The 24,059-nt window shown below is 40.0% G+C and overlaps 3 protein-coding genes across 3 annotated transcripts; 2 read left to right on the top strand and 1 right to left on the bottom strand.

Moving 5' to 3' along the window:
- Nucleotides 1-1,300: 1,300 nt before the first annotated feature.
- Nucleotides 1,301-2,735, top strand: tshba (thyroid stimulating hormone subunit beta a). Its single transcript, XM_046383108.1, has 3 exons — nt 1,301-1,408; nt 1,512-1,710; nt 2,280-2,735. Exons 2-3 carry the CDS (start codon nt 1,549-1,551, stop codon nt 2,556-2,558), a joined length of 441 nt encoding a protein of 146 aa, XP_046239064.1. The 5' UTR covers nt 1,301-1,408; nt 1,512-1,548; the 3' UTR covers nt 2,559-2,735.
- A 5,444-nt stretch (nt 2,736-8,179) lies between these two features.
- slc25a55a (solute carrier family 25 member 55a) lies at nt 8,180-13,895 on the top strand. Its single transcript, XM_046383101.1, has 10 exons — nt 8,180-8,327; nt 8,977-9,075; nt 9,775-9,900; nt 10,341-10,396; nt 11,642-11,732; nt 11,820-11,938; nt 12,055-12,247; nt 12,364-12,518; nt 12,619-12,694; nt 12,786-13,895. The coding sequence occupies exons 2-10, from the start codon at nt 9,056-9,058 to the stop codon at nt 12,943-12,945; spliced, it is 996 nt and encodes a 331-aa protein (XP_046239057.1). The 5' UTR covers nt 8,180-8,327; nt 8,977-9,055; the 3' UTR covers nt 12,946-13,895.
- Nucleotides 13,896-14,858: 963 nt separating this feature from the next.
- tspan2a (tetraspanin 2a) lies at nt 14,859-24,007 on the bottom strand. Its single transcript, XM_046383099.1, has 9 exons — nt 23,773-24,007; nt 21,366-21,468; nt 17,376-17,473; nt 16,582-16,656; nt 16,397-16,489; nt 16,229-16,300; nt 16,031-16,114; nt 15,876-15,944; nt 14,859-15,767 (listed from the first exon to the last, which is right to left on the bottom strand). The coding sequence occupies exons 1-8, from the start codon at nt 23,839-23,841 to the stop codon at nt 15,879-15,881; spliced, it is 660 nt and encodes a 219-aa protein (XP_046239055.1). The 5' UTR covers nt 23,842-24,007; the 3' UTR covers nt 14,859-15,767; nt 15,876-15,878.
- Nucleotides 24,008-24,059: the final 52 nt, after the last annotated feature.

Raw genomic sequence — 24,059 nt, 5'->3', positions numbered from 1 at the left:
ATCTTTGGTTATTACATGCATTCCGGTGATGCATACTCAAAAACATGTAGGGGTCGGGGAGAAATGTGACAACTACAGTGAAAATACTGCAGATGAGAGAGAAAAAGTTGAAGAAGGCCATGAGCAGGGACCTTTTATCAGTATGACTGATATTAAATGTGATTACTTGTTCATATTTGCAATGTAATGAATAGACATTTCATGGTCATTTTCATCAAGTCACTTTTAATGAGCACATCACTTCCAGTAAATTTCTGAAAGTTAATGTAAAATGGCACTTAGTGTTAATGTTTGCACAGGTGAGTAAGAGGTTAGAATGAGGAATGAGCTATTGAAATGGACATTGAACTTAAATTATACTGTTTATGTTTTCACTGTGTTGTAATATTACTTCTGAGTGTTTTTCACTTTACTCACAAGTGGAGAAAGACAACGCAGGTCAGCCACTTAGTCATGTGCACTGTACAGCATAATCTGTTATTAGATGTGGTCTGTCCGATCTATTTTTGAGATATCCCAGTTTATGACGCAACAACAAGAGTGCCAAGAAAATTATGAGATAGTCTGTAGAAATCCTGATCTATAAATAAAGAGGAGATAAAAACAATCGAATGCTTCACAGTTGTCATTATGAGTGTCAGAGGGACCTTGCTAATCCTTGCCAATTATTAAACGAAAAATAGATAAGGAACTCCTCCTAGTCTTGCAGTTTTGAGTGTAAAATTGTTGTTTGAGGTCTGTATCTGAAAAAAAGTGGTGTTTGATGGTGATGTCCACTGCAGTTTTATTTTACTTACTAAGAGAACAGATTAGATAAAAGCACTCTGAATGTTTTCTGCCCACGTTCAGTACAAGTGTGGACAGCTTGTGAGTTGACTTATGCACATTTATTTTTCACGCACAAAATATCAGTTGGATGTGCACATTCAGTAAGTTCTTTTAAATATATTGTATTCTAAGTTGTTGATTTTTCTCAGTTAATTTTTAGTCAAACGAGAGACAGATTATGTTTGTTTTGGAAAAGGAGGTAAAAGCTCAGGTTGACTCTTTACAAATTATGCATTCTTTCTAATGGAAATGAAGCTTTTAGGCATTTTGTGACATCTAGTGGACACAGTTTTAGACCACTTAGGACAGAATGAGACTCTGGTGTTGTACAGAGGCTTTCAGCTTGGGACAGTTTCCTTGGTTGCAGTATGAATGTTGTTCATAAAGGAAATCATTAATTCATGTCATCTAAGTAATGGACTTCATTATGTTCATCCTTGTTTGTCGCAGATAGAAGATAACGACCAGCATAGCTAAAGATGGGTTATATAATGTTCAGGATTGGATTATAAATGCTGTTCAGATGAGATGTTGAGACTCAAAGCATCAAGGCCTGTAGGCACCAGCATATACTGAGCAGGTGACTCAAGGCACTTGAAGAAGAGAAGAAATAATATTTAAGACATCAAACTTTCTGTTATCTGGTCAACATTTTGTCTTTTTGTCTTTCCTTTCCTATGCAGGTTGCAAATTGATTGGAAAACAACAGCGTTGCTTGACATGGAGACTGCAATGTTCACCTGCTGGCTCCTTTTCCTGCTGTTCAGTCCAGCTGTTCCCATGTGTTTACCCACTGACTTCACCCTGCATGTGGAGAAGCCGGAGTGTGACTTCTGCGTGGCCATCAACACCACCATCTGCATGGGATTTTGCTACTCAAGGGTATGTACAATGTGTTTGCGATAAAAGAAAAGTTTGTGGCTTATTTCTTCATGTGGAGAAAGAACAGAAATATTGTCGAACATGAAGATAAATGATTGATTGAAGAATTTTCTGTTCTCAAAGGTGTGAGTCAAGTTTTCGTTATTTTTTTTGTTTGTTTTTTCAAAAAAAAAACTTCATCCAATTGTATTTCTATTTTGTGAGAACCATAGTGTTAAATATTGCAAATGAATTGTAAATTAACATATTAAAGGTGATACAACGCAGAATGGACAAAATGAATGAAATAAAATGCACAAGATGATTAAATTATTATTTTCAATAATGTGGTTCTAAGATTTAATGGCATGTGGTTGTAATGCTGAAAATGAGTAAAATCCGACCACATTTGAGTACAACATGGAGCACGTTTATTAAAAAGTTGCGTTTGACATAAAGTAAGTCACATGAAGATCAAACTCTTTCGGGCCTGTTATTTCAGCTGAAAACAAGCGCCTTAAATGAAGTCTTGTGTTGTCAAGGAGCTGAAATATATGGAGTTCATTCAAGTGTTTGTGTATGGTGAGCAGGACAGCAACATGAGGGATGTACTCAGGCCACGCTTCCTTGTCCAGAGGGGCTGTACCTATGACAGGGTGGAGTACCGCACAGCCTTGCTGCCCGGCTGCCCCGTGGATGCCGACCCGGTCTTCACCTACCCTGTGGCTCTCAGCTGCCACTGTGCTGCCTGCAGGACTGACAGCGATGAGTGCACACACAGGGCCAGTGTGGCCAGAACGAGGTGTTCCAAACCAGTCAGACATCTCTACCCATACCCTGGTCAGGGCAACTACATGATCCCTTTCTGATTCTTCTGTTGTTGATGTCCTCAGCTTGTCTGTTGTTATTGTTGCAAAAATGACTAAGCTGAAACTGCATGATGCATGAATGTTTGGAGAGAAGACTGACGTCATCCTTTAGCTCATGTCTGAGTCAATGATCTCCGTACTTCCTATTGTACCAGTCTGTTTCATTGTGCCCGTGTTGCCCAACATGTCTGTGCCGCTTCTCGGTTTGCAGTGGGGGGCTGAGTCTGAGCCTCATGCTTATTTTTGTCAGCTTCATCATTTATCCTCCTGTACACTTGAGTGTGACTTACTATGTTTACTCTGAAAGGAATACTTTGAATAAACATAATTAAAGCCGATGTCTCTAAATAGTTCTCCGACTAATCTGTGCTTGACTTAATCACATCCTGTGGCAGACCGTAGCTTTCTGTTTACTACATAACAAACACGTGGCCATGACGCTCCACAGTGTCATCTCAGAGTACTATATTTGCCTCAGAGGTCATTCTGGAAGGCACATGATTGTTGACACACCTCTTATTAACGGATTATCAGTGAGGATATTGAACCACAGAGATCAGGCACAATGTCATTGTCACCAAGCACCATATTTACAACCTGAGTTTGTTCACTTTTTATTTTACCTCAGCCCAAGTACAGTGTGTAGTTGTCCATTCATAAAGGGAGTTTGGGAAGACAGCTGGTGCTTATTAATAGCTCAGCGGTCCAGAGTGGGAGAATGTTTGATAAATGCATCATGTGGATCTCTGTGACACTGCTTTGTCACCCCCTTGTTTTATGTTGGTCATAAGAGTGTTCTTCTGTTAGTGACACTTGCTACATTTATAAAGCTTATCTGTGCTTATTTCAATAACATTTTCTTAAAATCAGTCAGTTAACTGACCCATATTGGTCTTATTCTTTGGTTCTACTGACAGTACAGTTAACATTTTGAAGCATTTTATTCACAATAGAGTAAAATGAAAATATAATTGAAATGTGGTTAAATAAAAGCCAGCAAAACATCATCCCTTTAAAGGGATAGCACAATGGACAAGTAGAAGTGTCCTCTTACACCTGAACTAGATAAAATCAGCTAACTCTATGAAAGCTAAGTATGGACAGGAAATGCAGTTTGTACAATGCTGAACCACTATGACCTCGAGCAGGTTTGTGCAACTTCTGGCAATCCGACACTTTGTTTAACCTTGCAAACTGTCAGCTGACAAAATGGCAGCACATATATCCATTGGTGGGATTGGTGGTCCATCATTTGTGCCTTTCTCTGTCAGGGCATATCAGATTCTGAACTGCTTCTTTTTTTTTGACCCATATATGTTCAAATTTGTTTCATTTAATTAAAAACATGTTTTATACTTGTTCATACCTTCATTACAATGAGTAAATACCCCCATAGTATTTTTAACTCTGCAAAGGAGTGCCATATTATTCATATTTAATACATAGTTTGTATATATTAGAATAGATTTTTTTTAATGTTATAAATGTTCAAAAAACATATGTACAATACAAATGACCCATAAAGTGTAGCAAGATATGCATTACACAGTTGACCCGATCTGACTCAAAAATCATCTGACTGATATAAGACAATGGTTTCAATTGCCCAGCTAAAATTCCCCGTGTGGTGGTGTTTTCAAAACCCCAATGCCCTAATGGATAAAGCGGATGAAATGGAATTTGCTTCCATCAGCACTCCAAGAGGACCAGCTACGTAGTGCACATACCAGCCACCACACACCACACACTTTTGTTTGTGTTGGGTTTATTCATCTGGAAGAAATGTGAGAAATGTTGTTGCCATACTCTAGGGATGACAATGTCAGTCTGACAATGTCAGTCTGATGTTCACATTGCCCAGGTGACTTTGATGGTCCCCCCGTAGATTCACCCCACTTTCAGTTTATTGAATAATTCAGTTTTTGACCAAATACCTGCAAAACTAACGACATTCCCATCATCTGCAGCTAAGGCTTATGTTCACTGCTGATTAATGATAGCATGCTAACATGTTAAACTGAGATGTGCTACTATTCAGGTCCTGGGACAACTGTGCCTAAGTACAGCCCAACAGAGCTGCTAGCATAGCTTAACATTGGATGTAACTGCTTTGGTACCGTTGTAATAGAGTTACACTATGACTACTTTTGCCTTTTATAATTTTGTTGATTTCTATTTCACACATGCACAAGAATTGTGCAGTGGTGCAGTGGTTAGCATTGTTGCCTTACAGCAAAAGGTTTATGATCACCAGAGTGTATTGTAAACTAATAATATGAAATGTTAAATTAATTATATTTTTACACAACTTACTCAGGCCCATGTTCATCCAGGTCATCTGTTTCTCTGTGAGGTTTTTGCTCAGTGGAAGAATAAAGTCTTCCACTGTGACAGCGACGAGAGCATTAATGCTGGAGGACACTGTGCTGTAAAATATGTAACAGTTTTTTGTTTTTAGTCACTGAACGTAACAGAAAGGCTGATGCATTGAAACAGCAGATGAGATCTGAGGTAAGATTGGTCTCAGGTAGAATGTGAATGAATCATAAATAAAAGGGTAGATAAAACTTGTTCAGTCATGAGCAATGACACAAACTTTTCTCAGGTAATATAATTCAGGCATTCCCAGCTCATTCTTTCCTTAGCGTAGTTTCTTATCTTTCAGAGCATTTCTGACTAATGTAAAAATAAATAAGTGTTCCTTGTTCCTTGTGGCACGGTGGTGCAGTGGTTAGCACTGTCGCCTCACAGCAAGAGGGTTCCAGGTTTGAATCCCGGTCTGGGCCCTTCTATGTGGAGTTTGCATGTTCTCCCTGTGCCTGCATGGGTCTTCTCTGGGTACTCCGGCTTCCTCCCACAATCCCAAAAACATGCACATTAGGTTAATTGGCTGGATGGATGAACATGCACAAGAGAAGAAGTGTAGTTTTTTGCAACACATACAGTAATTGCATTTTTGCATTATTTAATAATAAAAAAGACTAAATAATCCAAGAGCATACACACCTGTTCTGTAAGGGTTCTTCATGATCAGTTTTGTAATTTTTTACCCAATGAACAGAATATAGTTTGAAAACACATAGACATGGAACTACAAAAGAGACCAATCACAATAGCGCCAGTAAATATCGACAGGATTGAAAAAAACAGAACGGAGTAGTTATGTAAGTACAAGATAATTCCAGTGCAAAGCTGTAACATGCAGATCATATGTACAACTTCTTCTTACACAACTGTCCAGTCATGCATGACAAGTAAGGCAGGCCCTGCCTTGGAATGTAAAGACCAACCTCAAACTCTGACATCACAGATGGACCAGTTTGAGTCCTTAGAAAGGTCTTCTTCTCTTTGGCATTTAGCCTGTAATTGTCTATATTATGCAGCTTATACACTGTGAATACCCATACTGAAACCTATTCAGTAGAATTTACCAGATGGTCTTCCTAAACCCAGGAAAAATCTCCTTGAGTTATTTAGCGGGTTACCTTATGTCCCTGATTGAACCTAAATAAGAGACTGTGTTTGTCTTACCACATCAGTTCTTTTATAACATTAGTTATAGGTGAATTCACTGGTGTCTCTCCAATGAAACTTGCTTCTTACACACAAAGTGCATAATCATACCAGTGGATTCAGTAGTTCAAGGAGGACATACATAGCATGTTAGAAGACAGCTGGTGATGAGAGAGGGGTGAAACTCAGCTCCCCCACCTGCATTAGTCCTGTTGAAAGATTATGCATTATGAAACCAGGATCAACTAGTGGTGGATAAAGTCTTCAGATACTTTGCTTTCATGAGGCATTATAGCATCTGGCAGGCCATATAACTAACATGGAGCACAAACATTCAGACTGTCCCCTGTACAGCTTTGGGATTCTCTGATCATTATCTGGTTCATCTTCTCCCAAATTAAGAACAATTTCCAGATCTCAGCTTGGGAGCAATAAGGTTTTCTCCATCTACAACAAGTTCGTAGATTATTTCTCCTCCCCTGTTGGTGCAGTCTCCCAGCAACACAGTGTTGTCTGAGACACCTATCAACATAATAGAAACAATTTGGGTGGATCTATGAATGTTTATGCATATGTCTCTTTTTGGCCTATATGACAGTACCTGTTAAACATCTCCTGTCAGCCATTGCTTAAAACATGAAAACTTCCATTAACAACATTGTAGTGGAAAGTTATATTTTTAGTGCCATTTTATAAATTTTGTGTCTGAAAAGTCTGTGCTATTCAGTTGGCATTCCAGTCCCCAAGAAACCCTCTCTCACATGGTTAAATAACTACAGGTCTTGTGCACTGATCTCTGTGATCATGAACTCCTTTGAAAGACTGGTGTTGACTCACTCCGCCTCCCTGTTGGACCCCCTGTAGGTTGCCAAGTCCTCCAGTTAAAACTGAACCAGCTAATTGTGGCTGACAGTGGATCACAAACTTCCTGACAGGCTGGTGGCACCAAGCGCGGCTGAGGAAAATCACATCCGGCACCCTGACGGTAGATACTGGGGCCCCCTGTGGATGTGTGCTGTCGCCTCTGCTCCTCTCCCTCTGCACCAACAACTGCACCTCAGAGTCCCATCTCCTGTGGGTGTCAGGAAAAGCCCTCCAAACTCTACTCCCATCACCATACTCAACAATACTGTGGATGCTGTGGAAATCTTCAGATTTCTGGCATCCGCAACCTCCCAGGACATCCCACTTAGTCTCTGCCATCAAAAAAGCCCTGCAGAGAATGTACTTCCTGTGCTAGCTCAGGAAGTTCAATCAGTTCAATCTACTCCTCTGCTGAGTATGTACAGAGCTAGGAAATGGGCACAACACATCACTGCAGATCCATCCAACACAACCTGTTTCACCTTCTCCTCTGTGGTAGGAGCTAGAGAACACTGTTTGCCGTAATAAGAACAGCTTCTTCCTGCAGGCCATCACTCTGATGAACACTTAAATCAGTCATGTAATGTAAATAACTCCCTAACACCAAAACATCTACTTACATTATTCCATCTTATATTTTTACATTTCGATGCATATAATCATGCAGTACAATATCAGTACATTATTGCAGTACAAAGTAGCATAATGCTAGTACTTGTGTAAAGTCTTAAGTACATCAAAATTCTACTTTAATGCTTTAAAAAGCATATTTTTGTTACAGTTTAGTCACTTTACATCACTAAAACCAACCTATATACACCTGACTAGATAAGAGTGTCATCCCAACAAGGTTACCCGAATGATCTTAATGACATTATGATCTTAACCTACAGATTTACAATGAGACCAGGATTATCTTAACCAAACGGTGCTTTGGGGAAACGATGACCTGAACTCTTGACATATCTAGCACTAATCTCTCCAATAAAATGTCTAACCTTTAGCATATTCATCACTATTCTTTAACTTGAAACGTTAATAGCTAAAAAAAAAATGTGAACAACGGGTCTTTGAACGTTGACCATTACCCATCCTCCTAAGAGCATGATTGGTGGGACACTTTGATTGACAAGTCTACCTACCAGTAAAGCACGGGGTTGGTCAGTTTAGCCAATCAACTCCGAATATGCAAGCTAGCTAATCGATGATTGGTTGTAATTCTAACGACAGTGGAGGCCTAGGCGACTCCGCCCCCCTGCTTAAAACTCAATGGAAATTTCCAGTCTGTCTACTCATATCTATATTAGCTGACTCGACCGGCGGGCTGAGAAGAAGTCGACAGGAAAGGATTCGAAAAAAACTCTGTGAGAATAACTACGAGACAATCTTTTGGTAAGTAAGAAACTTTAATATATGTTGAAGTGAATAGTCACTAAATTTGTTTTTGATAGCGAACCTGTACGTTTTTTACAGACGGTATTGTTCTGAATGAGCGCCTCCTGCTAACCTTATGTATGAAACTGAGAGTTTCTGTTCTCAAACAACCGCCTTGAGACACAGCTGTGCAGGAAGTGCTTTGCTTTTTTATTTATAATTTCTCATCTAATATGTAGCTAAATTTGTCAGAAGTGGAAAATACTTGATACATAAATGCAGAACCTTTACTTGAAATGCAGTAAACCGTCATGTTTGCACTTAAAGAAAGAGCGGAAACACCTTGTTATTGCTGTGTGATGACACAGTCCCAAAAAAGTAAGTTTACTACAAAGATCACATAACTGCTGGATTCTTGGAAATTTAGCCCCCACGATAGATCAGGAACGTTATCAAGAATGTATGAAAAAGGGGTAATGCCCATGTATGGTGTTCCGGTATGTGAGCTAGAACACGCCCACCTGTACTACTCGTATTACAAGGAGCGGCTACGTCATGGTCCCGTGACCGTGTGTGGCGTGTAGATAAGCCAAAGCCTTTGCAATGAGTAGGATAAGCTGTGTCTGCTTGTACTTAAAGTAACTTCCGTTCCGTTTGCTCTGTCTAGGACTTCATTGTCTGACTGAGGAACACTTGGAACTTCATCACTGCGTTTTACACTTGTTTTCATTTATTTCAAAGCCACCATGTCTCAGCATCAGATCAGGTAAGTTTCATTCATTCTGTTTCTTTGTGTTGTTAGTCTGTTGACTTATTTAGGCATTTTGACCCTTTGATTAATTATTTTTATTATAAGTTTTCAAGTATAAGTGCTCAATATTACATAGTAGTTTTGCCTTTTCATTTCAATTCAATTCATTCAATTCAATTCAATTGCCACTTTCATGTAAGCTATTTATCTGTGGGTTATTGGCTGTTGGCTGGACCCAGCAAGAACTTTCAATGACATCACCCTGTGAAATTCTGGTAGATGTCCTGTTCACAAATTGAGTAATTGAAAAAATGACTGGTAATTTGAATGAAGATTAAAAGCAGTTCTTATTTACAGCGCAAGTTCGTACCTTAACATGATGTAGTTTGGGCTACATGATGTAATAGAGTACTTTAAGTGATTTGATCAAAAATGTTCCCATAGTCTAAGGTGCCCAACTGGCCACAATCCAGACATGAAGAATCCACAATGCTGTTAAACAGAAAAGCAACAAAATACTTGAAAATTCAGAAGATAATGGAAATAAATTTTCACTTCAGACTTTATTATAGGACTGTTTTCATTTCAGTTTTCACAAATTTACAGTTGAATATGAATTTCCCCTCTGGGATAAATAAAGGAATTCGGATTCTGATTCTGAATTGATTTCCCAGCTATTGATGCTATGCATTTATTTTTGTTGTTTCCCTACAGCCTCCCAGCCAAGCTCATTAATGGAGGTATTGCTGGTATTGTTGGGGTTACTTGTGTCTTCCCCATTGACTTGGCCAAGACCAGGTTACAGAATCAGAGACAAGGTCAGCAGATCTACAAGAGCATGTAAGTATTTGTAGTTCGTGTTTTGTTGTATGACACACTCTGTTTGCTAAATCTCTTGGCATTTTACCTACTACCTCCACGTATAATCCGATACTATTCTCGCTAATCCCATAATGACACATGCAGGGCATCAGGGTGTGTAGACTTAGGAACATTCCTGACTTGATGGACGATCATGGTCCTCATTCCTCTCTACTGAGGTGGCCCAAATGCCCATGAATGCCTTGTAAGGGTGGGAAATGTACTGCTCCATTTACCCCAAATCAGTCACCATTCCCTGACTGTCATTGTGATACATAAGGGGCCTTGAATTTTTTTTTTGTTTGTTTTAAACAATCATTCCTTAAAATATTTCAATATTTCTTTTCTGTCAACCATCTTAAATAGTTTATACAATAATATTTTCCTTGCTTTCTGATTTTGTGTTTTTTTTCTTTTAGGATGGACTGCCTTATCAAGACAGTTCGATCAGAGGGTTACTTTGGAATGTACAGAGGTAAGATTTATACACATCTGAATATTAACAGCCAGTAGACTAGGACATAGGAGAGGATTAAATGTACGAGAGAGTGAAATGTTTCTGTGGTGAGGCTGAACATTTATTACAACTGGGTACATATTGCTGAGGTTTTAGATGCAATGTGTTTTGAGTGCATGAGTTGCTTGATTTACACAATAACACAGCTATGAATTGGAATAATTATCAAGAGGAGGTGGCCAAATCTTTTCTCATGCAAAGTGGTTTTTCAGGTCTGGTTTAATAGAATTCATGGAAATAAAAAAACATGTCCTACTGAAATTATCAGTGTATTGATGTAATGTAGAGAAGGAAAAGTGAATTCTTATGGACGTAGTTAAATATGAGGAAAATTGAGACCTTAAGTCTGGGTCTCTTCTTGTGTGAGGAATGCTGTTTGTTTGCATCTGTGTTTTTCATATTACAGACTTGGGTCCCCTCGGATATTGAAGGCTAGCCGATAAGGCGCAGCCACGCTGGAGGCAAATCATTAAATGGTTCTTACAATATTGCTCTATTTAAAACTATAGGCATAAGTTTTTGTTGTGTCATCTATTTGTTCTGTTATTTGACTACTTGTAAATAACTACTTGGCTGTCTCTTCACTGTCCTGTCAACTTGTCGTAGATCCTCATTTTTGGACTGTCAGCTGTGTCCTTGCAGACTTCGTTTGATCTTGAAAATCACTCTGTGATGAACTGAAGTTTCTTTCAGCAGTCTCACAGAACAATTTTTAAGTTTTCCCAAAGTCTGTGCACGCAGTATGCAGTGGAGTGGAGGATTTGGTCTTTCCTTTCACTAACATCATCTCTCTTGTCTGTTGTCATTAACCTACTTAACTCACTTGGAGCCTTTCAGTAGACACAAATTTCCTTTCTTAAAGTTTGCTCCACATAAAGTGGGCCATGTTATCATATACTGTCTCACTGTACTTCATGGCCTTGATGTTTGCATCTTCCTGTGGATGTTCATTGTCCTCCTCATTTCCTCTATTGTCTTGCGTTTGGCTTGTTTCTCATTTTCCTTCTGAAATTCATGTTTTTAATGTGATTTCTTTTAAGTTCATCATGACTGTAGCTACTTTAAATTGAGCATTTATTTTATATGTTTTACACTGGACTTATTACAGTCTAATGTAATGATAGGTGCGGGAAATGTTTTTGTACATGTGCTAAATGAAAAGTTTGTGACTTCAGTGCTAACTGTGTATTTGTTTCTCCTCAGGTGCTGCTGTAAATTTGACCCTGGTCACCCCTGAGAAGGCAATCAAGCTGGCTGCTAATGACTTCTTCAGGCAAAAACTTGCCAGGGATGGGTAAGCACGATTAAATGAAATCGCCTTCTTCAGAAAAATACAGCATCCCTTCTGTTGTGTTGCTAAACATTTTTTCTCTGTTAACAGAAAGGGGCTAACGGTGTTCAAAGAGATGTTGGCAGGTTGCGGTGCAGGCATGTGCCAGGTCATTGTCACCACCCCCATGGAAATGCTCAAGATACAGCTACAGGATGCAGGCAGACTCGGTGAGAATAACACACATTTGATATTGAATATTATTCGTGCGGGCATTTAATTCAAGGCAGTGCTTCGTAGCCCCAGTGCTTTATACATTTTAATATGTTTTGTCTTTTCTCCAAAGCTGCCCAGCATCAAAAACCAATCATGATGTCGCCCACCAAGCTTGTGGCCACCAACACCATGCTCAGCCGCTCTTACTCTGGCACAGTGATCTCAGCACCACGAGCTGTATCTGCCACTCAGATCGCAAGGGAGCTCCTCCATACACAGGGCATCCAGGGGCTCTACAAAGGTCTGGGGGCAACACTGATGAGGTAAAACTCGTATTCCCTTTGAAAAGGAACCACGTTAACTTTTTAGATCAGTTGCTTTATCAGATTTTCAGTCTAAATCTACATTTATTTATCGGTTTATTTCAAATTTCTTTCAGAGATGTTCCCTTTTCTATTGTCTACTTCCCGTTGTTTGCCAACCTGAACCGCCTGGGCAAGCCCAGCCCCGAGGAGTCATCACCCTTCTATTGGGCTTTCCTCTCAGGCTGTGCGGCAGGATCTACTGCTGCTGTGGCTGTTAACCCATGTGATGGTGAGTTTTAGTTGCCAAGGCAACCATGATGTGCCCTGTCAATTAGTAACAGTATTGTAATATTTTGAGATGTTACATTTTCCCCCCTTTTTTTCCCCAGTGGTGAAAACTAGGCTGCAGTCGCTGAGCAAAGGATCCAATGAGGAGGCCTACAATGGTGTTTTGGATTGTGTGAGGTAAGACAGTTGAGCCATTCACTGTTACAAAACTGCATTTCTTCCCCCTTTTTGTGTGTATAAATAATCTCATTGTTCTGTTTCTCCTCAGTAAAATAATGAGGAAGGAGGGACCCTCTGCCTTCCTGAAAGGTGCTGGCTGTCGAGCCCTGGTCATTGCTCCTCTGTTCGGCATTGCTCAGGTTATGTACTTTGTTGGCATTGGTGAATACATCCTGGACAACTCGCCTCTAACCCTCCTGTCGGCATGAGCACATCAGCTTGCTGACTGGCTATGCAGAGGACCTTCCTCGTGGCAGAAGAATGGCAGCTACATACCATCAGTTTACAAGTCTGGTTTGACTGAGTCAGAAAGGCTTCAGGGTGTATAGAGACCTAGGATTTCATCTTCTCTATGGTCTGACAGCTGTGTTGCACTTGAACACTTTGTGACCTACTCATTAGTCTGCAGCCAACGTTTGCACTTGAAGCTGTTAGCCTTACTGGACTCGGGGACAGAGTTGCAGTGTTATTTTTTTCTTTGTCCCTGAGACAGTCCTGTTTCCCTCTGTGAGGGAGGGGGAGCTCACTCCATCAAAGAGACAGTCCTATTTTTGTGTTTTCTTCCATGCTATCCCCTTTCATATTTGTATTTGTATGTTGGTTTTTGTGTTAAATTTCTGAAATGCAGCAACTTTGAATGCTGTTGGTATTTTTTTTTTTTTTCTCTTTTTCTGCAACTGTCCCTTGTTACAAAGCCTTCAAGTTGGAACAAAGGCTTCAGACAAAGGTTGCATGGGGCCCCAATTTATTTCAAGGGATCTTTAATTTTTTAAACATTCGATCATGAATCTTTCTGCTGACTTGGGACCATATACTTGCCAAATCCTAAACCGTGCCCTGTTGTATACTTGATATTAGGCCTCCAGTTATTTAATAGTCTGAACTGCAGTCATTGTATCTGCAAAAACTTGAGATGCATTCATGCACATTTCATATATATAATATTATATATGTGTTTGTTTATTTAAATATGCATACCTGCAAATTTTTGTTTCATGCCTTAACAGAGCAAACTAACATTTCACTCAGAAAAAACAAGGCTATTGGTCAAAAAAAGCATTATTGTGAGCCTGTGAAAGACAACTGTTTCTTATTTTGTGTTTATGGCTTTTTGTACATGCATATATGTGTAATTACATTAAAATTTGCAACATGTTCATTCTGTGTTCATAGATTGATTTAATACATTCACACTACCATATGACACCCTCTGATTTGTGAAGTAGTGTGTATTAGTTCTTTATAGTTACTGATGTGTTCATCACTCTTCTGTTGCACTTCCTAAAAGTGGGGCTAATTTTAATCATGGCTTGTGAATTACCCCTTCTGCACCAATAAAGTAATCTTAACATTTACATACATACATCATAAATTATTAGCATATTGCAGTAGAGTTATTGAATAAATGTAGCTGAGTAAAAGTACTGTATTTCCTTTTGAAATGTAGAGAAGTAGCAGTAAATCAAACTCCGTTTTAATGACCATACAGGCAAGCTATTAAACTTTTTCTGTTGCTCTCACTGCACTCAGTTGAAAGTATTCTCAGTTAATGCATACTTTTGAATACTTCCACAACTGGAGAACACTTAAACCTGTCTCAGATCTTAGATCACAGTGTAACTAAACATTTCAGGCATCAGTGGTGGTGGTCACATGAGCTTTGTTTTTTATTTGGAAAGAAACTTAAGGAAGTATAACAAATGCACTTATACCAGTTCTGAACTCAATGTAATGTTTCAGCTTCGAAGGTCCACTTGTTTAAAAGATTCCAACCACATCCAGTGACCTTCCTCAGCTGATGGAGTTTCTAACTGTGTCAGAGCAAAAACACTAGCTGTTCAGTAGAGACGATTTTGTAAAGCCGGTGTAATATTGTTTCAAGAATCCTGACTTAGTATGGTCATATGTAGCTACTTTACTTATCTCTGATGTAGCATTGTGCTGCTCTGCTGAAAGGCTGCCATTTCATGTCAGGAAGTCTACACGGAGCTCTGACATGTTCAGGAACCCCAGCGCCCACAAAATTTGCATCTATGACACCACTGCTCTGCTTTTACCTCTGACATCACACGAGAGGCAAACTTGTGATTTATACACACTGAAACAGAAAGCAGCCAAACACTTCACTAAAAGCACCCAGTTTTTTTTTTATTATGGTTAACAGTATGACATAAACGGTATTATCCTATAACTCACATCTTATTGGCACACCAACAAAATTTACATCCAAAAGAATTCACTCAAAATGCAAAACCTAGCTCACTGTTACAGTTCACAAACGCTCCAGGAGAGCTTAAGACGCAGTGTTACTCAGGACCTTTAAGATGAATTTGGAGTTTCTCAGAGTGGCAGTTTGTCATCAGACCTTTCCTAACCCTTTGGGTTGATATCTTGTCTACACTTCCTCTATTGTGCTTTAATAGTAGAAATACTTGAGAGTGGTGTCTGGGAGCAAGCACACTCATTATATACATTTTCGAATTGCAAGGAATAATGAACAGCACAGCAGCTGAAGGCTTGTCTGTGTGAATAAATATAGGCACATAATGGACATTTACTTTGCAAAGGTAGACTAGTCCTCAAAACATTTAAGCACACGTTGTATGATTGGCATAAGGCCTATAAATCACATAAAAATGTCTAGAAAGGGCAAGGTAAATAATGTTAACAGCAGATACATAAAATAGATGTCCATATTTACAGCAATACTCCTCAGTCACAACATTCCTGTGTCAAAGAAAACTTCATATGCTGTGTTGTAACTACAGTGGAGCACTCTCGCCTCTATGGGGGGAGGGGCAGCAATGAAAAGGTCTTAAAACCAAAGAATGTCACAGAGTTGTGCCAAAAGCGGAGCATGTGTTATGGAAAGAACAGAGAAATAAATTTTCAGTGCTGGTGGAGTTCGGGAGAAGGTGTGAAGATGACCAGCTTATCGTGTTGAATTTGGCCAGTGGACAGCTGGGACAACTGGGATGTGTTGGACTCTCTCAGTGCTATTCAGTGAACCTCCCCACCAGATCACTCTGGACTGTGAGAAATGACATTGGAAAGTAACTTTGATGTTTCCCTTCTTATGCAGTTGATTATGAAGGGATCAGTGAACGTGTAGAGGACTGGCTGGTGGTGGTCAACTCACCATCTATATGACCTCCCTGTTGTTCCTGATAGCACAACACAGAACCATACTGAAGATCATTCCTATGATCTGAAATCAGACACATTTTGGGTCACATTAAAACATTTAATCCAGTATCATCATTGTTATTATTTGAAAGTTTTGTAATTTCTCACCATTACTCCTGCGATGCCAATCCCAATGTATCCAATAATATGAAGTTTCTCATTGAAGAAGTCCGTTATTGCAGTGAGACAATCCTGAAAATATCAATACAACATTCATTTTGTTAATTAGAGGTACTGCAGATGTTGTCGTGTTGGTAGACTGCCACCGTGTGGACATAAAGAGTAACAGCATGCATGCGGGCTCACCTTTGTGTCTTCTGCAACCTCTGCACAAAGCGCGTTAGGCGTGTCTGATGTGGAGCCTCCACAGCAGTTGAGCTGTAAATTAAAAAAATGAAAAAGTATTAAACTGTGACATGACAAACCAAAACAAATATGAAGGAGGTAACTGAAGAGCAGTCAAGCTTTACTCACTGTTTCGTGGTAAATCAATGCTATTGCAGTGCCATTTGAATTGGATGAGTCTGCAATGGAGCTGCTGTAAAACTTTTGGACTTCCTCAACAATCTGTTATTGATGAAAGATAACGAAAAATAATTGATTAGAAGATATTACTGTTACCTGTTTGAATCATTTCACTTATCACTTAAGTGCTGTACCTGCTCTTTGTTCATGAATCCAAACACACCAGCGGCAATCTCTGCTCCAAAGATGATCACAAGGCAAGCAAAGAACTGCAGAGGAGAAGAGGCATTTTATTATCACTCCCTTCTTTTGAGGGCTATCTTTCACACAAAAAGAGCTGGCGTCAGTGATTGATGAAGAGGACAACATTTCATTTCATGGGTCAGTCATTTCCCGCTAATTTCCCAATTCTATGATTGATTAAAGTTCATTCTTGACTCTGGAAACAGCAGCTGACCAAACAATCTTTGAGATCATTTCTTAATAATTTCCTAAGGCATTTCCGGGGAAGAAGTATGTAATTTGGTACTAATTCAATTATACAGTAGGGAATGTTTTAATGTGATGGAAAGAAAAAAAATAATTTTAAACCAAAATAAATTTTTATCCATTATTTGAAGCTTCCTCCATATTTGTTCATATTTATGTTTTTCCACTGACAAATATCACAATGCTTTTGCCTGCTGTGCACTGTCTATAAGACTCTGCATACCCTCGCAGCTAAGTGGAATAAATTAACTGGAAGCATACCAGTAAAACTCTATTTCCCCAGTACTGAGTACCAAATTGCATTTGATCTTTCCAGGAAACTTCATGGAAAATTACTAGGATGCCTTTTAGAAATTACATACCTTTTAAAATAAAGTGTTGAAAAGTGTGAAATTGAACCAGTTCGTATTTAAAAAAGCAGTAAAAGAACATCAAAACACAACATTACAGCACATGAATAACACCGCAGGAGGTAGCACTTTGGAGCACTTCTACCCACCGATGCAAGAAGACACTGAGACTCACGAACAGCCCCGAAGCAACCAAAGAACCCAACGATCATCATCAGCCCTCCTGCACCAAGAAGGATGTACACAGCTGAGGAGAGAAAAGGTGGACAGATTAGTTTGAATTGTGAGTGGACAATGGACAATCTGCCAGTCGTGTAATGCTCATGATACAATAATTTATAGCCTAAATAGATAAAGAAGACAAAACATGTGATCACAGTGAGGTACTGCTTTGCCCCGTGACTGCAGTTCACAGCTTCACCTGAGGATGGCAGCATGACCCAACTGGTTTCATCTTTGTGTCAAAGAAGAATTTATATAAAGGACTGTTGTTGTGTTTGACTATCTCTTTGAGTAGCCTAAAAGCTCTGAATGGCCTCCTACAGTTCAGTTATCAGTCTACTCCTTCAGTCCAGCCACTTGTGCATTTTGAAGCTTTGAGTCCAGATGAAAGAAGTCTGAAACACAAAGAGAATCTTTGACACAAACTGCTTGTGCTTTGTCTTGTTTGGCTTGATAGTACTTCTTTGTCACTTTGCCTCCACTTGGTATATCATGAGAAATAAATGAGTGCATTTACTGTGTCAGATTAGAATTGGTGTATAAATGGTGTCCTGGTGCAGTGTCTAATTCTGCAGGAAAATATTGGAGATGGATCAGTGCTTGTTGAGACAGAAACTGCTAAAATTAAAAATCCTCTGTGTCTCTCGGTCCGTTGCTGTCACTATGCTGAGTACAACAAGAGGCAGGATTCTGCCTTGCTGCAGGAAAGCTGCAAATGGCTGGAAATCCTGCTCAGCTATACAAGTTTGAAATTTGAATTAAGGCTGATGGCACTGCAGAGTCTATTGAGATACAATGCCTCTGGGTTACTCTTATGATGCATTAGTGTTATTTCTAATTACTCAGACTTTGTGCATGCACGGCCCTGCAGGGTAAAGCAGTAAAACAAATGCCATCTGTCCAGTAAAAAGGCAAAATCTAATTTTAAAGGGTATGATAACTGCAAAATTAGACTACATCTCCCACCAATCCAGCTCTCTGCAAGCCTGGATGTCGTCACCTCATCGGTCTGCTCCCCTGCTCCCCGCCCTCACTACGGCACTGTACACTGTAACCATACGCTGGAACAGTCTCTGAGGTCCATGCTAAGGGTCTAATCAGTGACACAGACAGCAACCACAGCAGCAATTTAATTAATCCACATGGGGAGGATTGCAAGCTGTTGTTTTCCTTCTGTTGGACAAAAGGAAGGTAAAGACAAGGTGAACAGACAGCTTGAAGCGAGGGAAACACTGCTTCAAAGTAAAAGAGTTAGCAATGGAAAATATTATGAGCCAAGACAACTTCTACCGTATATACAAAGTGTCGACAGAACTGATCTTGGCTGGTGATGTTTTCCATCGCTTAAGCACAGACTTTAATATATGCTGAAGCACTTCCTCTCAGTGAAACTGGTGATATCCTTCAGACAGCTGCCAACTGTACCTCCTCCTCGCTGTTAATGCTGATAACAGGTAGCTTGTAGCAATACGCCCTAATGAGTGTAAACATCTCTCCGTCTCTGAAGTTAAGATAGTCTCTCTGTCTGTATCTTGTATATGCACATATGGGCTGTTTACACGCTGAAGCAGCAGGCAACAAAGGTGACAGAATGGAAAGTGATTCACCCTTGGGGAATGCTGCCACTTTGCCTTGTTATGGTATCACACTCTGTTTAGTCCCCTTGCTAGCAGTGAATGTAAGAAGGAACGTCCCACCACTGTGCTCAGGAACAACCTCCTGATGATATTTATTTTGTTGCTAAGGCTACCCTGTAAGACGATCGATCCCCTGCAACATCTGTCATATATTTAGAAAAACTGATACCTTTGCACTGGGTAATCTGCTGTGGTTGGTTGTTGCCTAACAACAGGGGCTGCTGTGGGACAGATCAACACTTGTGCAGGAAGTATTCAGACCTTATTCTTGAGTAGCAACACAACAAAGTACAAATATGCCATTTTAAGTAAAGGTTCTGCATGCAAAATTTTCCATATAGAAAAGTACTTAAGTACTATCAGCAAAGAAGTACTCAATGTAGACCCTCACCTTTCACTGTTTTGTTATGTTATTAATACATTATTAGTATTATTGATGCTGTGTCTGGTCAAGATGGACATTATTCTGACAGTTATATGTACTGTTAATCCATAATACAGTTTAATCCATGAAAAAGATGCAACACAGGTTTTAAGATGATCGCATCTTTTGTATGTAAATCCTCAAGCTGCAATTGTACTATAACTGTAAATGTAGTGGATTGAAAAGAACGCTATTTGCAGCTGAAATGTGTCTTCTCCAATAATAAATATACACATTAAAAATGTGTGTGATAAGTTTGGCCAAGCTCTGTGATATTTGCATATCAAATTACTGGTGAACTGAGGAAAAGTTATCTCACCTACAGTAGTTTGCATAAACAGACAACTGTGACAGCTGCATATTTTAGCTCAAAAATATCATGACTACCTCATGTGCTGTGTATGACAGCACCAACTTTGTTTTGGATTTATTTGAATGTTTCTTAGACTGCATTTCCACATATTTGCACAAGCTTCTGAATGAAACAGCTTTTGACAAAGATACACTGCATGGTACAGTGTTGTGACTTCTCATAAAGGAGTCTTGGGGATAGACCCTCATCACCTGCCCCACCCAACCTGCCACTGATGTCCTTAGGGAGGCAGCCAGTTCCATGAAAGCACAGCAGAGGGCTGATGAAGTGAAGTCACCATTTTAGGTCATGGTCTAAACTGGAGTAACAAGAATAGGCTTCTTTCTAATCATCTGCTCCTACGCAGAGCGACAGCGAGATAGAGGGGGACTATTGTATGAGTACTGCAAGACTACTACACACTGAAGGGTGTTTGTCTGGCCTACTGCACGTTTTAATCACACACTGTGTGTTTTATTCAGAGCTCTGCAAAAGAACTCTATATTTAACATCAATCCAAAGCCACCTGAGTACAAAGTCCTATGAACTTATGAAATATTTCAGCAGTGACACAGAGCTGTCAGTAATCAGTTGGAGGCTCCGGTCCATTTATCACTGTTTGAGTATCTCTGATTGATCAATTTTTATTGTCCCAGCGATGGGGAAAATCAAATCAATATTTCTGAACATGAGCGATTGTCTCTATAACCAATAAACCAGAGCGCTACCTCTAATGGTGCATTTCAGTAATCATCTGGCATCTCCTCTTTCACTTCCCCTCAGCACACAGGCCCATATGTCACTCAAGGGCCCAATAAGTGAGGATGTAAATAATGATTAAAACCACTCAGAAAAGTGATGGCGTCGTGCAGAGGAAGTGATGAAACATCTTCATGCAGGGAGGGTAAAATGTGCCTGTTAAGCGTTCATTACTGCTTGTTAACACCTGCGGCCCTTGAAAGCTAAACTGGTGGTGGGGAATCCCATGGGAAGTTAACAAGGGCTTGTTAAACAACTATTACTGTGCACCATAAAGCCTGGCGTCATCAGGCATGAAATCTGATACTATCCTGTGTAAGAAAACATAAAGAAATTTTGGATATTTTTTTTCATCAAATTTAGATTCTCTTTGTACCACAATAATATGTGTTAACACCCCGAAAAATTATGTGTTTGAACATTTTTCAGTCTCATCTTTGACATTTGTAACAGCAAGATGTCAGTCTGCTGACTTGACTCGTACTTTCTGGCTTTTGATTCAAATTAATGAGCAACATATGACACGTGGCTTATCGTTCTCTCATGTCCTTCCCCATATTAACACTTACATCTGCACAGTTGCATTGTTGGCTGGTGGACATACGCAAAATTGGCGTTAATTAGTTATTTAAATGACGTGACTGAATCAAGCAGTTTATTAAGCTTTTCCTCTCGTTACACCATATTGCATATTGCACCATATTTTACGATCAATAGGTGAGGTGTGAATGGAGGCTGCACGTACCGATGAAGAAGGCGTCGGGGGCCCCATCATCTGCCAGTAGCCTCACTGTTTCTGGGTCAAACCTGAGCCAAAGACCCACAGCCAGCACCAGCAGGCCTGACAGCTGAGAGACAATAAATTAGATAAAATATGTTAATGTGATAATTACACACTTTTGCAGAATAACAAAGCATCATTTTTTTTACCTTCTTGAAATGTGCTTCCTGAAGTTTTTAGGATTTAAATTATTTCTGTGGAGTTAAACTCTCATGACAAGTTTGCCCAGAAATCACTTCACAGTTCAACACTGAGGCCCATCATGTTTTTACTCTGGCTCCTCTGTTGATTAAGATTCTGCAAGTGTCACTCTCGTCTTTGTCTTGCCAGTAAAGTGGCTCTTGATTCCCACTGCCTGCTTTTTTTCTTCTGCTTATTCTAAACAAACTTCTCCAAAGAAATGTTAATGCATCACCACTTGGGTTACTAACAGTTTTAGACTTTCAAACAAATCAAAGGCTGCACATGGAGCCATAAGAATACCAACTTCTATGATTTTCAACTTTGTTCTCTTTATAAGACAAAGTTCTGTGCCATTGTCTTGCTCTTAGGGATCACATGTTGAACTATTGCCCAAGTTGAGAAACAAAACATCATGTGTGATGAGACTAATGGGTCTGTCAGAACATTAAGAGGACATCATTGCTGTGGACAGACATACCCCTATACACAATTTGCAGGTGAACATATCACCCCAATCTTTGAATTTTTAACAGTGAACTCAAAAACTTTCACAAAAAAACACCAAATTCTGGCAGGAAAACAGGAATCAGTGTTTCTTGGCACAATGGATGTGCTCCCCGGGAAGTGAAAGACCCAAACACTTTGCAACAGCGTCTCATGCTTCCATATGGACCATCAAAATATCTAAACAGCAGCGTCATAGCATCAATGGTGCAACTCCCATGGTGCATTTCAGCCACAGGCTGTGCCAGCCTCACAGTGCCTTGGTGATGTAACTCACACCAGCATTGGCTGCTTGTTTGGCTCTGCACCCCTAAATGACAGCGTACTGTATGCCTCTTTTGGCTCTGACCACAACAGCTCTGCTTTCAGTCCTGAAACTCCTGCACAAAGAAGCTGCTGTCTGGTTGACCCAAGTGATTGTCTTATAGAGCACAGATAAGTCAATTCAACCATTTAAATCCATATATATTGTATCATTTAGCAATAAAACAGAGGCATCCAACAATGACAACTGCAAGTCTGTTATAGCACATGGAGCTGCAATGCTCAACTGATTAACTGATCAGATGAATCTCCAACTACTGAGCTGAGATGCACTGCTTCTATTTATCTTATTTATCTTACAGGACAGTAAATTGCACCTTTCTGCTGTGGGCTTTGGACTCTTTTTCAGCCCAAAGCAGCAGTTTGGAGACATGACTTCAGCAAACTGTGATGTGTTTTCAGACATCGTATTAACCAAAAATTAAATAAATGCAAATGTGTGGGATGAATTTTGTCCCAACGCTCTCAGCTGTTCTCAGTCTGTTAGTCTGGACCCTTCTGGAAGCACAGCCAGAGCGAGACAGAGGTATAGTCTCATCATCTGGACCTGATACAATAGCAGATGATCAGTCACTGAAAATCGAAACTGACTCTACAATAGCCTGAGTCAAGGTAACCTCATCTGAGCAGACCTAACAGCATAACAAACCAAAACAAACCCTTCTATGATGTACCCAAAACAGATTAACCCTGTGTGTAAAGAAACATCATACACACCCTGAAACCTGCAGCAGGAACTCACAGCACTGTGACAAATCAAGGGAGAAGATCTGAACAGGGGCTGTATTGGAAAAGTAGCAACACACTGCAGCTCTGATGTGCTGCGGGATGCACACTGTACTACATAAATCACAGGAGAGCTGAAAGAGTTTGTGGCTTACAGGCTCAGCGTTTATTTACTGGTTAATTATTAAACACATGTCTTACACAGAGCTGTAATGAGGTATTAAAGCTGTATAATCGATTTATGATTGGTTTGATCATTTAAGCACACAGTTGAGTCAGGGAGTAGTGTGCACAGAGCAGGTGGATTGAGGCAATAGGTGGGACAGACGTGCCCAGTTCTCCAGTACATAACGAAACCAGGTTCATTAAAAGCCATATCTAACGACATCAGCGGACAGACTGTCGGCCTGCAGTGTGTTGAGCATGTAAACACTACAGTGAGGCGGGACACCGCCAGGTTCGCCACATGCAAACAACGTTCGGTGAGTATTTCAAATAAACGGCTCAAACATGAATCGGCTCCTCACACATTCAATAAAAAAAATGAAGATGACCAGGCTGTTCGAAACACTAACATCCTATTAAAACAGCAATAATGTTGTTCCCATGCAAACCGTCATTGAAGCGGACTTACCCAAAAGATGAAGTTGAAAACAAAGAGCAGATATTTCACACATTTCATCCCGCCCTGCACTTTGCTCATGATGCCACCTGACTTGTCGATATCTCCGATCTATGAACGCCGCTTATTTATTTTTTTTCAAATCCTCGCTTCCTCCAGTTGAACATCAACCATGTAATGAAGATGACCTGCACCGTTACATCCAAACATGCGCACAAGCTGCACAGCGTTGGCTGCCGCGCGCCGCGCCGCGTCGCGTCGCACCGCCCATCCTCATGTGCATGTGAGCTGAGGTACCC

The sequence above is a fragment of the Scatophagus argus genome, chromosome 3 (assembly GCF_020382885.2).
Source record: "Scatophagus argus isolate fScaArg1 chromosome 3, fScaArg1.pri, whole genome shotgun sequence".
NCBI lineage: Eukaryota > Metazoa > Chordata > Actinopteri > Scatophagidae > Scatophagus > Scatophagus argus.
The sequence above is the reverse complement of the archived record's forward strand: the minus strand, read 5'-3'. Positions and strand labels throughout refer to the sequence as shown.